Here is a 13,950-nt window from a genome sequence, read left to right as displayed (position 1 = left end):
ATCATGGGGGATATTTTTTTGCTAGATTAAACATAACAATTTAAATATTATTTGATGTTTTATAAGTTAGAATAATCCTTATTCCAATTCTTATTCAGAAAAAATAATCAGCCCCAGAACGGTGTATACCTGATATATTGACCAGTTTAATGTGCGATGAAACTGTGATAAAATAACTTTGGCCATGTGAACTACGATTCGCAACGCGGAAGGGACGTGCCTGTCGTACATCGCATTTAGGTGCGGCTCAGAGTTGAAAGCTCTCAGTCTGTCATACACTTTATGAAACATGTTGCCAGTTTGATCTTCGCTAAATAAGAAATACTTAAATAGTCAGTATGAAACTTGTATGCTATGACTTTGCTGAAAACTTCAAGCTGGACGTCCGAAACCGTTAATGAAAAGTCAATGCGCCGTGGCGTATCGTTGTCGCTGCCCGGTCGCCGCGAGATTGTGGAGATCAGTGCTCTCTGCGTTGCATACTATCGTTAAAACCATGATACATAATACATGATACACAAACACCCTTCATCTTCTCATCACAATCGTGCATTTACTGGCGTGATACACTGGCATAATATAGTATATGTTTTTAAAGAAGTTAAACAATATTTTCTACTCTGAATTGGAAATATGTTCTATAAAACGTTCATATCAGATACAGATACTTACATTGTTAGAATTACGTTTATTTAATACATAACACTGCATCGTTGTTCGTAATTTTCAACGAAATCACAAACTAAAATGACCAAATGAAACCACAAGTTTTAGTCACGTGCTCATAATTTCAGTCGATGTTTGTCAAAGTTCAACGATGTTCGCTGAAGGTGTGAAATGTTCGAAATCTGGACCAATACGAGAAAAATTGGCTGACAAACTGTCCGACATATATGTTTGGTATTTGAATATTAAAAACACTATATACATTAACAGCACATAACTTGACTTAAAGTTTGCAACCTCAGATTCTCTCGTCTATGTTAACCTGTGACGCTGTATCTACCAACGCTACGGGATTGTCAATGCCTGGTGTATTATGAGACGTATCCGACTGATTTACCGCTACAATGTCAACTGTTGATGGTGAATTCGTACCACTCAGTCTCAGCTTAAGTCGACAAACAGCCCAGAGCAACAGCTGTAAAATGAAAACCATGGCGAGGCAGGCAAAGACAGTAGCAGTCGCCATCCCTGGCTTGGCGGAGTAATCCAATATAGGATAGACGGCTTCACCGGTAACTCCCCAGTAAATTAGCGTATTGGTGATGTAACAAACTCCAAATATGAACGGATACAATGCGTGTATATAGCGCACAGGCATTGCTGCGATGGTCGTTTCTAATATCATGGCAATCACGTTCATGGCGTGGTCATGGAAATCAATCACTTGCAAACCCATCTCGGCGTTATACAGAGCAGCCCAGTATACTATGCTAAGTAAAGGCGCGTATATAGCTGCTATATAATACAGTAACCATGACAACTGGAAATACCATTGTGTTTTCTGGCTCGGTCGACCTGCAAAACAAACATCAGGGAAAACAATTGAAAATCATTGGCCATAACTTTGAGGTTTACTTGTAACATGACTGTGTCTCATTACTTGTGGTAGAACCACGAGAAGATAGTCCAGTGAATATCCTAAAACGCGAGCGATGACATCCAACGTGAGGTATTCTTTTTACGCGTACATCTGATTTCCGATCATGTCTCTTTTTTTAATCATCTGTTTTTCTTCTGTTCTTTTGGGTTCACATAAGATTATTCACCAGTAAAAGGACAGAGTATTTTGCGACTAATCATATTATTTTATTTGTTGTGCCTTGTGACAGTTTCCTGACTTTTCATGTGAAAATTCCAAGTGCGAGTGCGAGTACTGATAAATAAAGAATGTCACCATAAAAACTTATACTAGTATTCAATATTTGAGACTACCCGACAGCGCTGATTAATGCCCTATGTTGGTACTAATGTATATCGGTTGGTTAATTTCACTAGTACACAGCCATTTGTCGATATGCTTCGTGCATTCTGAAAAAGTATATTTTTTTTCAAATTCTATTCCTTTTTATCCAAATTAAAGCGTTTTTTGTCAACTGCAAACCAAACTTAGTTTAAATCTTACTATTTAATTGTTAACTAAGAAAATCCCCAGCATCTTGTTGTATGTGTCTTTGCATGAATTAAACAAAATAATATGCGTATTCCAGTAGGTTAGCTGGCAGACGATAATGGAGACTTCTTTTTTTTGCTGATTATATTCCCCAAAGAGTGACATCATTTTTTGAATCTCTATAAATTTTGCCAGACTTTGAGGTAAATTTGACATTCTGATCACACATTGCAAGTAACAAATACAACAGACTTCTTGGGAAGTTATTAGGGTTTAAATCGTTAAGCCAGTAAAAGCAGTATAAAGTTTTAGAGAAATCAATGTCCCGCAATGGTACAAATTATAGGAATTCTGGGTAATTTATGGTGACGTGCGACGCTCGTTCCAATTTTAGATACCGTCACCGTGCCGTGTGTGACCTTTACACATTTATAGAAAAAAATTCAAATGTTAAACGACGTCCACCTACGACTGCATAGCGCCTCGTCACTGCAGTCGGACGCGCCAACTGGCACTCGATCCTTCTAACTGGTATGCGAACAATGTAAATAAGGCCCGAAACATGTGTTGATTCAGTTGAACGTGAATGGTCAATCCAATCTCCTGATGTGGATGACGTATTATTAGGTGGATAAATCATACGTGTCGTACATCATTCAGATATTGAAATTCACTTGTGTCGTTCAATATTTGAAACAATTATTGTACATTCCACCTGTACATTATTTGGTCTAGTGGCGGTGATTATCGGCACTCTGAGTAACCTGCTTTATTGCAGGACTTACTACATACTAAATATCCTGTTTCCGAGTCAAATATTATTGTTATCCCAATTGTGCCAGGGCTGTAATACAGATCACGGGACATCAAAGATGAAACAAAGTTCAAGTGTTAATGTGTCTCGAAAAATAGAATACAATACTTGTACGAACCCGAATCCGAATCCGTTCTCGTCCGAATGTAGGTGTAAACAGTGGTGGAGGCGGCTGTGATAAGATATATAGTAACTGCCATAAAACCCCAATTGGTGAGATAAATGAAGTACTTAGCACCATCCCAGCTGAATGTAGATATCATGATGTATAGCATCCATGTGGTATAGTATAATGCCAATACAACCCGGTATATAACAAACAGTATTTGTGGAATAAACTGCCACTGTAAATGTAATCGAAATGTTAGATGTTAATGAGACAAGACGCTTGTTTCAACCTCGAGTTTGGTTAACAGAGGCATTTGACTGGAAATTCAGTGCACCCTAAACACAACGTTGAATGCACATGACCCAAAGCTGAAAATCCAAATAAATTGATCAGTACTATTGTTTGTAAAGTTGTCATCGTTAAGGTTGTGAAATTTGGCATCGCACCGTACATTTCAACCATCATTTGTTTTTAGCTTAAATTGTTAAAATAAAAATTCCTATGGCGCCTGGGATGCATTAATAACCATTCTTTTCAATCGATATCGATGGTTCAAAATTCAGCTTCAAAGTTGCGTAAAAGTAATATCAGGAATCTTTTTGGCGCGAAGATTGTTGGGTAATAAGGCAATGAGGTGGAACGACTGGACGACCTTGGCCATTGTCAGCATCCTTTATTTCATGTTTTGTCATATTACCCCAAACCCTGCAAATGGAAGTGTGCATGAAATCACGGGAAGAAACGGTGTGTATTGTCATAACTGTCATAATGGTGATTGACAGGTCACACTTGTTTTCAACTCTGAAAGGACAGTGGGTTCTACCAGGTGTGCTTGTAATTTACATACCAGGTGTGCTGTTATTTGAATAACAAAGGATGTTTATGATCTACTGAGTTGCCAACGTGACACAGCTGCTAGCAAGATTACATTCAGATTGGCTCATGTGGAAACCCAGGTGGTGTCACTGCATATAATTTAGACAGACCAAAGACAGTTTGGGTCGATCATTTCAACTTGGTGTCCGTCACTTCAACTTGCTTTCCTGTGTGTTCTGCTGCGATACGATATTACAGGCTACAACCACCATTCAGTGAGACTGCTCTGCGATCTCCTGCTTTCAGCGGTGCCCAAAATACCAGCGTTCCTCTGCAAGCAAGACTCCTGTATTTCTTCGTTGTTGTGTCGCAGAAGTCATTGACTGTCGTCCATTAATACATCCTGGAACTGTGAGTTATCACCAATGCACACTTCTCTAAGCAATCCCCTATTTTAGTGACTTTATTCATTGTATTTTGTTGTGCTTTATTTCTTGTAAATATTTTGAGAGGTATTAAAGCCAGGAGCTTTAAGTCGATATTTTTGTGTATGTGTATTTCATTTCCAGTACTATTGTCTTGTCTACCTCATACTAGCAGTGAAAGAACCCCCTGTCCAGTGTGAGTTCTGTGGGTGGCCCTCTCAATTGCGATAAGCAGGCCTTACACTGTGACAGCCATGTTGAGGTAATCATTTGCTAAAACAATCGTAATTTTATCTTTCATGTTGCTTGTTTTGTGGTGAGAGTATTTAATATTGCTCTGTAATATGGGTTGAAAAGAGTCATTGATAAAAATCCTAATAATTTAATTCGTTCCGTTGCTATTGTAACTTAATGCATGAGTTTTCTCCCATTGGGTATTTCACATACATACGTTCAGTGCACTCCATCAGTGAGTGCTGTATGTTACTAACAATTTCAGTGGCATGGTACATTACATTATATATTATCATGGATTCATAAGATAGGCTGGCGAGGCGATTTTCAGTCTTTGCCATGCGTATATAGTTGCCGTATAGATCTTCGGAGAGGGCCGTGGGAAGAATGATTCAGGTAAGTCTATTCAAATTATAAGTTCCAACTCAGTGGCTGTCTCATTTAAGGCAGTGTATAAGTAACTACTGTATTGACGGCCTATTTATAGGCAGATAACAAAGGGTAGTATTTATCATTATACACTGGGACTCGATTGCGCCTAGGGCAGATTCACATAGAGCAGCGGCAAGAGATCGGAACCGAGATAAGCCGCAGACCAAGAAGTGGTTTATATCAGCATTTGAAAGTTGCACATGATTTGAAATAGAATAGTGTTAGGCTTCACTGTACCAATTGTAACAATAAACTTGAAAGGCATAAAGGGGGGTCACGGTTAATAAACAGGACAATAGAGAAAATCGTTAGTGAGTGTGATTCGCGCCTGATTCAATGGAAAATTTCTAACCATCTTAAACCATAGAATGTGTGTAGTAGATGTGACCATAATAAGCGCCATTTTCTTACATGACTACTGTATGTAAACAGTAACAAAATGGACGGACGATTATTAATCACCCCACTGGGCGACTGTGGTCACACATTCTCTATATTTGCATTCGGCGCCAACAGTGAAATTAAAAAAAAATGAAATCTGATTTAGTAAATGGTTCTGCAAATTTGGGTGATATGTGTGTTATGATATGCAGCAACCTATTTTGCGTGGAAAAAAAAAAACAAACATTTGAGGTCACCAAACTTTTTTTCCGGAACATATTCACCGCTGTTATTATTTAGTTTGGCAAAAAAATGGTTTATATGGTAATATCCAAAATGTTTTAATATTGTAATCTTTGGAAACTGGTAATGTTTACATAATATTTGGCCGACTTGTTCGAAACTTCGCGACAGAATGTTTTTGATTAGTATGCCAGTGCTAGTGATATACAATGTAAACGTGTTAAATGTTTCCTAGCGATATGTGCTTTACTAGTACCACATGTACAATGGATGTTATGTCATTCATGATGACAAAGAAAATAATATTAATACTGTACCTGTGAATTTACAAAAACAGAGTTGTTCTCAAATCGCAGTCCTAAATCAGACTTCTTTACCGCACAGCACCCCATGATGTGATCAGCTGTAATGGCGGTTACGGCAACCGCCCTCTGGTGAGGTTAATCTTGTATCCATAACAACCGAGACGTTCTTTCTTCCCGATCGCATAGACTCCACGTGAATTGACCACGATGCTATGTGTTTGTGATTTTTGTTACTAGGTACTTGAATATATTCCATTAGGATCTATTCAACAACACGTGCTTTGTGCTAAATCATATTCTTTCATTCTACTGGATTATAGTTCAACATCATAACAAGACAGTATTTAAAGCGGGAGGGTCGTCACCTGCGCACGCGCGGGAATTGAGTCCCAAGCGACGATGACAGCACTTGAGCATACTGAAATGGTTCGATCAATTTCAAGTGTAGGACAAAGCTAGTTGTCATGAATGTACTACACAAACTTCACTCTGCTTTCGTACATGAAGTTATGCAGTGTTTTATTTTTTCGAAAATCACAATGTTTAAGGTTTACCATTTGTTGGGTACATTAGCCACGATGAATTCTGGTTTGAAAAACGTATTTTAGTACGTCAGTTCTCCAAGTGAAGTGCTAAATTTAAATATGCAATGTGGACGAAAACACACATTTTTTAAAATTGTTATTCGACACTCCATACTGTAGACCAAAACGAGCTACGACTTGTAATAAGTTACAACTGATGTAGCGTTTGTATAAACAACTAATACGCATGCGTAGTGATTTTTATTGTACGTTCTAAAATATAGTGCATAATCCTCAGATGAATGTACAAAACTGCGTTTTTGCTATCTTTCATGAACTCCTATTTCGATTTTAATGATTTCCTGACTGATGAGATTTGAAAATTGTTTGAATGACAATCCAAAATCGTGTGTCCATCATTGAATATACGCAGTGAACTAACGTGTTATCAAACTAAATGTACAGATAAGAAACCGAACTTGACTAGTAACTTTAAACTCTGTCTCAGCCAAGAACAACAGCTGTAAAATGAAAAAAATGGCAAGGCAGCTAACGACAGTAGCGGACGCCATCCCTGGCTTGACGGAGTAATTCAATATAGGGTAGACGGCTTCACCGGTAACTCTCCAATAAATGAGCGTATTGATGATGTAAAAAACTCCAAATATGGCAGAATATCGAATACAATACGTGTATATAGCGCACATGCATTGGCAGAACGCGAAGGCAAGTAAAAGCTGGGGCGTATCGCTGCTGCATTTTCATTCGTGAAGATACGGTCGCCAGATACATTATACCACACGCCAGCACCATCTCGGATTACACAGTACTTTGTCGCATGACTACGTTAAATAAATACGTACTTTCTACAATAATATAGTTAGTCATGTTGTTGATTACACATTGGATGCTCGAGTATTAGTCACACTATCCCACTTTTTCAGATAGCATACATATATACTCTTTTCCGTTAAATACGTAGTGATGCAAAGTGTGAATATAGAGTAAAACGTGGAATTGAAGTGAAAAGTGCAAAATTATAGTGGAAGGTGGTGGACTAGTGGATTAGTAGTGCAAAGTACGAAAACAATGGAATTGATGTGCAAAGTGTTCAACTAGAATGGAAAGTTGTGAAACAGTGGTGCAAATTGCTAGTGAATTGTTTTGCTTGCTAATGAGGATTCCGAATATGCAGGTACTGACCATCCTCGTGGAAACTAGTTATTTTACCGCTCAAAAATAAAGGAACGTTGTCACACGCAACGTAATATTACCGTAATTGGTATAGTACAAGTGTGATGGTTCGAATACCAAAATGGCAACAGTAACATAAAGACTTTCCTGGCGGCGATGATAAAACACGAACACGGTGCCAACAGATGAGGTTTCAACTGGTACTGATATTATTATACTCTGCAAACATCAAGTACAATAACGCGGTAAAACTCCACTACTCCAATAACTAGATACTTAAACTCCAATACAATTCAACGAGATCTCCGATCTGATCTCAGTGCTGAACAACTCCCCTATATATACCCCCACTGTCTATAAATAGACCATTACATCAACATACATAATGAGTCTGGAACTTACTACCAATTTCTAGAATGTTCCATTACCTTCTATTGCATCCTACAGTGTTCTATTACATATTCAACCATTTTCTAAAAAAAATCTAGAATATTCCACCCAGACACAGTACGGTTCTAAAACATTCTCAGTGACACGGAAGTGGTAAATAAGTCGTATGCGACATGCCTCCCCTTTCAAGAATATTATAACATATAATATTACATGACTAGCAACGACGTCAATAATACGAATATGATAACAATAAAACAACAATACAATATATCAAATCGAACTGAATAAAGCTCTGAGTACATAAATTCGAAAATCACATACAGTAGAATATAATAAAATATGAAATATAGTCATAAACGAATAACATTCTACTATACTGTTCAAAAGTTCAGGTAGTCAGGTAGGTGACGTCTCCCGCTCAACATACAACTTTAACATATTTACATGATACGTCTTCACTTTGTCACCTACCCTCACTCGATAATCGTTTTCGCCTATTACCTGCTCCACCACATAAGGACCCTTCCACTGCATCAATAGCTTGTTGGTGTCAGTTGGCAGCAAAATTAACACCTTATCTCCTTCCTTAAGCACTCGCTTCTTTGTTATACGATCATAGTAACACTTGTATCGGTTCTGTGCCTTTTGTAATTCGTCTCGAGCAATCTCTAAAGTCTGTTCTAACCGATCTCTCAACTCAAACACATACTGGTAACTATTAACTATCTCAGGAGTATCGCTTTCTTTGGTCCATAACTCTTTAAGGATCTTCATTGGGCCTCTAACTGTTCGACCATATAATAGCTCAAATGGGGAAAAACCAGTGGACTCCTGTGGTACCTCTCTATATGCGAAGAGTAAAGCACTAATATACCGATGCCATTGCCTTGGTTGTTCATGGCACAACCGCTTTAACATCTTCTTCAAAGTACCATTAAACTTTTCCACCAGTCCATTACAAATGGGGTGATAGGGCGTAGATGTCAGTCTCTTAATGCTGAGCAATCTTGATACTTCTTGCATGCATTCTGACACAAACTGAGTCCCCATGTCACTTAGTACTTCTTCTGGAACCCCCAATCGGCTATAAAAGCCAATCAACGCCTCGGCTACAGTCTCCGTATCTATATTTTAAGTGGAACGGCCTCTGGATACCGTGTAGCATAGTCCACCATAGTTAAGATGTATCAATGACCCTTGTCACTGGCTGGTGTATTTGGTCCAACCTAATCTATAGCCACACGCTTGAATGGCATATCAATTAAAGGCATTTTACCTAATGGGGCCTTCACAACTGATCCCTTTGAAACAGTCTTCTGGCACACATCACACGACCTACAAAAACTGGTAACATCTTGATGTAGCCCAGGCCAACAAAAGCTAGTCACAATCCGGTCTTCTGTCTTCTTTATCCCCATGTGTCCACCAAATATTGAATCATGGGCAATCTCCATAACACGAGTCCTCAACAGTTTCGGCACAACCACTTGACGTACCGTCTTGCCTCCTGGAACTGTACGATCCCGATACACTCGATATAGCAAGCCCCCATATACCTGGAACTCGGTTGTATGGTGCCCTCTCACTTCTGGTTCTCTCTTATTATAATATTTCTTCAACGATGTGTCTGCTTGCTGCATCTCGATTAATTTGTCTTTTGTTACATGTGCTCCAGTCTTTACATCACACACTTTGAGCGGCTTCACCTTACCAGATTTCTTCGCTTGCGCTCTGGTTGTTACTGCTCCACTCACATTCCACACTGGATCCGGGTCATCTGGTGGTCTTGCTCCGGGCACATTCCCAACAATTAACTCATAGATTGGGTCCTGCACACATAATGCTTCAACCGTGCCTCTCAAATATGGCGTATCAATTTCCACCATGGCGACTGGAACCCTTCTTACAGTACGATCAACCATCAATATATGACCCATCTTTTTTGAATACTGGTTATCTGGTACCAAGCTCTTCTTGACTATAATGCCATTACACCCAGTGTCTCTCAACATGGTCACAACTGTGTCACCAACCATCCCTTGACTCACAGGCAAAGTCCTGTCCTCCACAACGCCACTCCGTTCCATACATGCACCATTCACAACCTTTAACTGCTCCCCCGATGCTAACAACAAATGGTCCTTCTCAATCGTTTTAGGCACATCACTGTCAATTTGAACAGCACAGGTAGCACTGATATTAGACTCCTCTTTAACCACTGCAGCTGCACCAGTAGTAGTGCTGGGATTGACACTCTTTCTTTCCTGACCCTTGTGTTGTCCACTACGGCAGAACTTAGCCACATGTCCTATGTCACCACACTGAAGCCACTGTTTACCGTTGTCATGGTTGACATCAGTAACACGGGATGGACATTGTGCTGCTCGATGACCAACACCCTTACATACAAAACACCGGATACTACTACCCTGTCCCACATCAGTATTTCTAATGGCACTCTTATCATTACGCCTCACCTGGTCCTTTGTGGATAACTGTCGATCATGTGCCACTAGCTAGGTACTGCTTTACTATTACTGCCAACTCATCTAAATCTTTGGGTGCTCTTTCTTTAAGATAAACTGCAAGATCTCTTGTACAGGCACCAATAAACTGCTCCTTCACCATCAAGTCGGTAACACCATCATATGTTGCTGCAGTGCCTGACAACTCAACCCATTTAGCAAAATAATTCTTAAGCCACACAATTAACTGGTCAGGACTCTCAGAACTTTCAGGTTTAATTTAACGGAATCGCTTCCTGTACCCATCCTCTGTGCAATCGTATCTTGTCAACAGCGACATCTTCACCCGATCATAGTCAACTGCATCAGTGTCGGACATCCTAGAATATACTTCCAGTGCTCTACCAGTTAACAGCGCACTCAATTTTGTGGCCCATCCATCTTTATGCCAACTCCAATTCGTTGCAAACCTCTCAAAACGCAATAAATAACTATCAAGTTCGTCCTTACCATCAACAAATGCAGGCAACTTTGGTGACTGTGCATCACTAACCACATTTCGTTGACCACCAAAATCAGCCTGTTGAAACCCCGGCATTGCTGCTTGCAGCTCTAATTTCCTCAACTCAAATTCTCTTTGCTTTTTTTCCGCTTCCAATCGTAACTTTTCCCTTCTTTCCTCAATCTCCCTTTCCTTTTATCGCTGTCTTGCTTCCGCATCCAGCCGTAACTTTCCCTTTCTTTCCTCAATCTCCATTTTCCTCACCTCTGCTTCCCTTTCCTTTTCTCGCTGTTCTGCTTCCATTTTTGCCTTACTCTCTTCCCTCGCCGCTTGTCTGTCAGCCCGCTGAGAACTCAGTTGCTCCAAAATAAATTTCCTTTTGTCTTCTCCAGTTATTCCCAGTTCATCCGCCCCTTCCATCAACTCTTGTTTCGACATATCTATTATCTCGCTGGCCATGTTGTCTTCTATATGTCTTCACTGTTCCCGGACGAGCCCCCAGATGTCACACGCAACGTAATATTACCGTAATTGGTATAGTACAGGTGTGATGGTTCAAATACCAAAATGGCAACAGTAACAGAAAGACTTCCCTGGCGGCGATGATAAAACACGAACACGGTGCCAACAGATGAGGTTTCAACCTGTACTGGTATTATTATACTCTGCAAACATCAAGTACAATAACTCGGTAAAACTCCACTACTCCAATAACTAGATACTTAAACTCCAATACAATTCAACGAGATCTCCGATCTGATCTCGGTGCTGTACAACTCCCCTATATATACCCCCACTGTCTATAAATAAACCATTACATCAGCATACATAATGAGTCTGGAACTTACTACCAATTTATAGAATGTTCCATTACCTTCTATTGCCTCCTACAGTGTTCTATTACCTATTCAACCATTTTCTGAAAAAAATCTAGAATATTCCACCCAGACACAGTACGGTTCTAGAACATTCTCAGTGACACGGAAGTGGTAAATAAGTCGTATGCGACAAACGTTTTCAAAGAGTTACGTACATGTGGACAAATCCTTGTCTAGCTCAAAACTTAGTTTTGCATCAGATGGCAGAATATTCTTCAATATTGATTAAGAAACGAAAAACAAATATTAGGGACTAATTCATGTCTAGCCTTCCATATTTTTAATATAATAAAAACATATCAATAACATTTAATATCAATACTGTACTTGTGCATTCACATAACCGAGATGTTCTCGGATCGCAATCCTAAATAAGACTTCTTTACCGTACATTATCCTATGATGTGACCGTCTTTTATGACGAATACGGTAACTATTATTTCCGGATGTTCGGAACTTGAATCGTGATCTCGGCTAGTGTCGGATGCCTTCGGCAGTACCAACAAACAAAGCAGGAACACTTTTAGAATTTTAAAAACAACTATTTATGCGCACAATGTTAGCCAGTTTGGGCACTCATTTTGCTTCTCTAATCACTGATATAAATGGACATTTGGATACAATCAATATATCGTTCAAAGAACACGAACCTAGAAAATAACAACATGAACAAACCCATGGAAAAGGTTATGGGAGAATTTCAATACGTGGAACCCTAGCATACTGGCATACCATGCCTGACAATAAGGTTATCATAAATAGTAACCAAGTGCTCGTTGATAACCAAATTAAAAACTGACTATGGAAAATTATTAAAATTCTAATTAACTGACAATTTGAAGTGAAACCAAAAGTCGCCTTTAAATAATAAGACAAACGTCTGTCAACCTATTATTCGTCTGCACCACTCAATGGAAATCAGCAAAATAATATATCTGATTCATAATTTTAAAATCCTAGTGGAGTGGGAAATTTTATAATTCTTTGTTTCATGAAACTTATGATTATTTTGCCACCTATTTTGCATCGCCTGAATGACATCTTCATACAGTCTTTTAAATTGAAGGAACGCAACACAACAAAACGCAAATCCATGCTGCCGTAATTCACATACCAATAATTACAACTCATTCTAAGGGTTAATTATAGCAATTACATACCTGTATAAGAAGATTACATCAGAAAATTGTGTATTGCATAAATCATGCGACATTTCACGTGTTGATGCTTTTGATTTGATTAATTAAAAATCTAAACATTTAGTTGATATAAATACACGGGAATAACAAATAAACTCAATTTGTGTTTTTTTCTTCTCTAATATGACAAATTACAAGATGGAATGTGTTCTGCTGTCTCTCTCTTTTGGGTTAACTTATCTGTCAATGCATATAATTTTGATATGTTTGATATCCATGTGACGTGGTGCATTTGACAGTGAATATTTAGTAAATATTTTGGAAAATCTAAAGTGATAACGAAAACTCAACTATGAGCTATATTTCCTCAGACATTCTTCAGAGACATGCAAAGTTCACATTTAATACAATAGTGATGTGACTATGTCGCGGGATTTTGCGAGACATGCAAAATAATAAATAAATAAATAAATATATTACAATAGATAAAGAATTTGTTAAATTCAAAACATGACCATTTTATGAGTTCTTACACATAGTAACAATTTGTTGATTACGTTATATAAACATACATTACAGTAAAATAAATGAATACAGCACACACTGTATATTAGTATACAAGCATGGTACATAAATTGCGCATGTATATTTGCGAGGTATTTCGGGGGCTCTTGATCTGTAGCCGGGTAGGGCATTCCAGCTAAGCTCTTAACAGTGTGATCATACTCAAGTAGCTACAATAAACATATCCATAATAATAGCACAGTATTTTTTCAGAAACCCATATGTATATTTCAGTATATATCAAAGTTTGATGTCTCATTTAAAACAATACCCGACATAAACTACAGTAGTTACACTAGTCAGTACAAGTCTTGCACATTGTAAAATGTACACACGTCACACATACAACACATAGGTGTACAACTTTGTATAATGTAATATAACTCAATACGTTATTCAAAATATTCTTGAGTGCA

The 13,950-nt window shown here is 38.5% G+C and overlaps 2 protein-coding genes across 2 annotated transcripts in view; both read right to left on the bottom strand.

Annotated features, from left to right (window-relative positions):
- The window catches only part of LOC102803033 (uncharacterized), a 223,480-nt gene that overhangs the window by 42,247 nt on the left and 167,283 nt on the right, over positions 1 to 13,950 (bottom strand). The window lies entirely within an intron of this gene.
- Positions 965 to 1,402, bottom strand: LOC144364590 (uncharacterized). The gene has a single exon (XM_078014503.2). It carries the CDS (start codon positions 1,400 to 1,402, stop codon positions 965 to 967), a length of 438 nt encoding a protein of 145 aa, XP_077870629.2.

Source organism: Saccoglossus kowalevskii, chromosome 16 (genome assembly GCF_978046115.1).
Source record: "Saccoglossus kowalevskii chromosome 16, keSacKowa6.1, whole genome shotgun sequence".
NCBI lineage: Eukaryota > Metazoa > Hemichordata > Enteropneusta > Harrimaniidae > Saccoglossus > Saccoglossus kowalevskii.
This window is presented reverse-complemented; position numbering and strand designations above follow the sequence as displayed.

Coding starts and splice junctions, on each gene's coding strand:
- LOC144364590 (XM_078014503.2), bottom strand. CDS start 1,402: ATGGGTTTGCAAGTGATTGATTTCCATGACCACGCCATGAACGTGATT.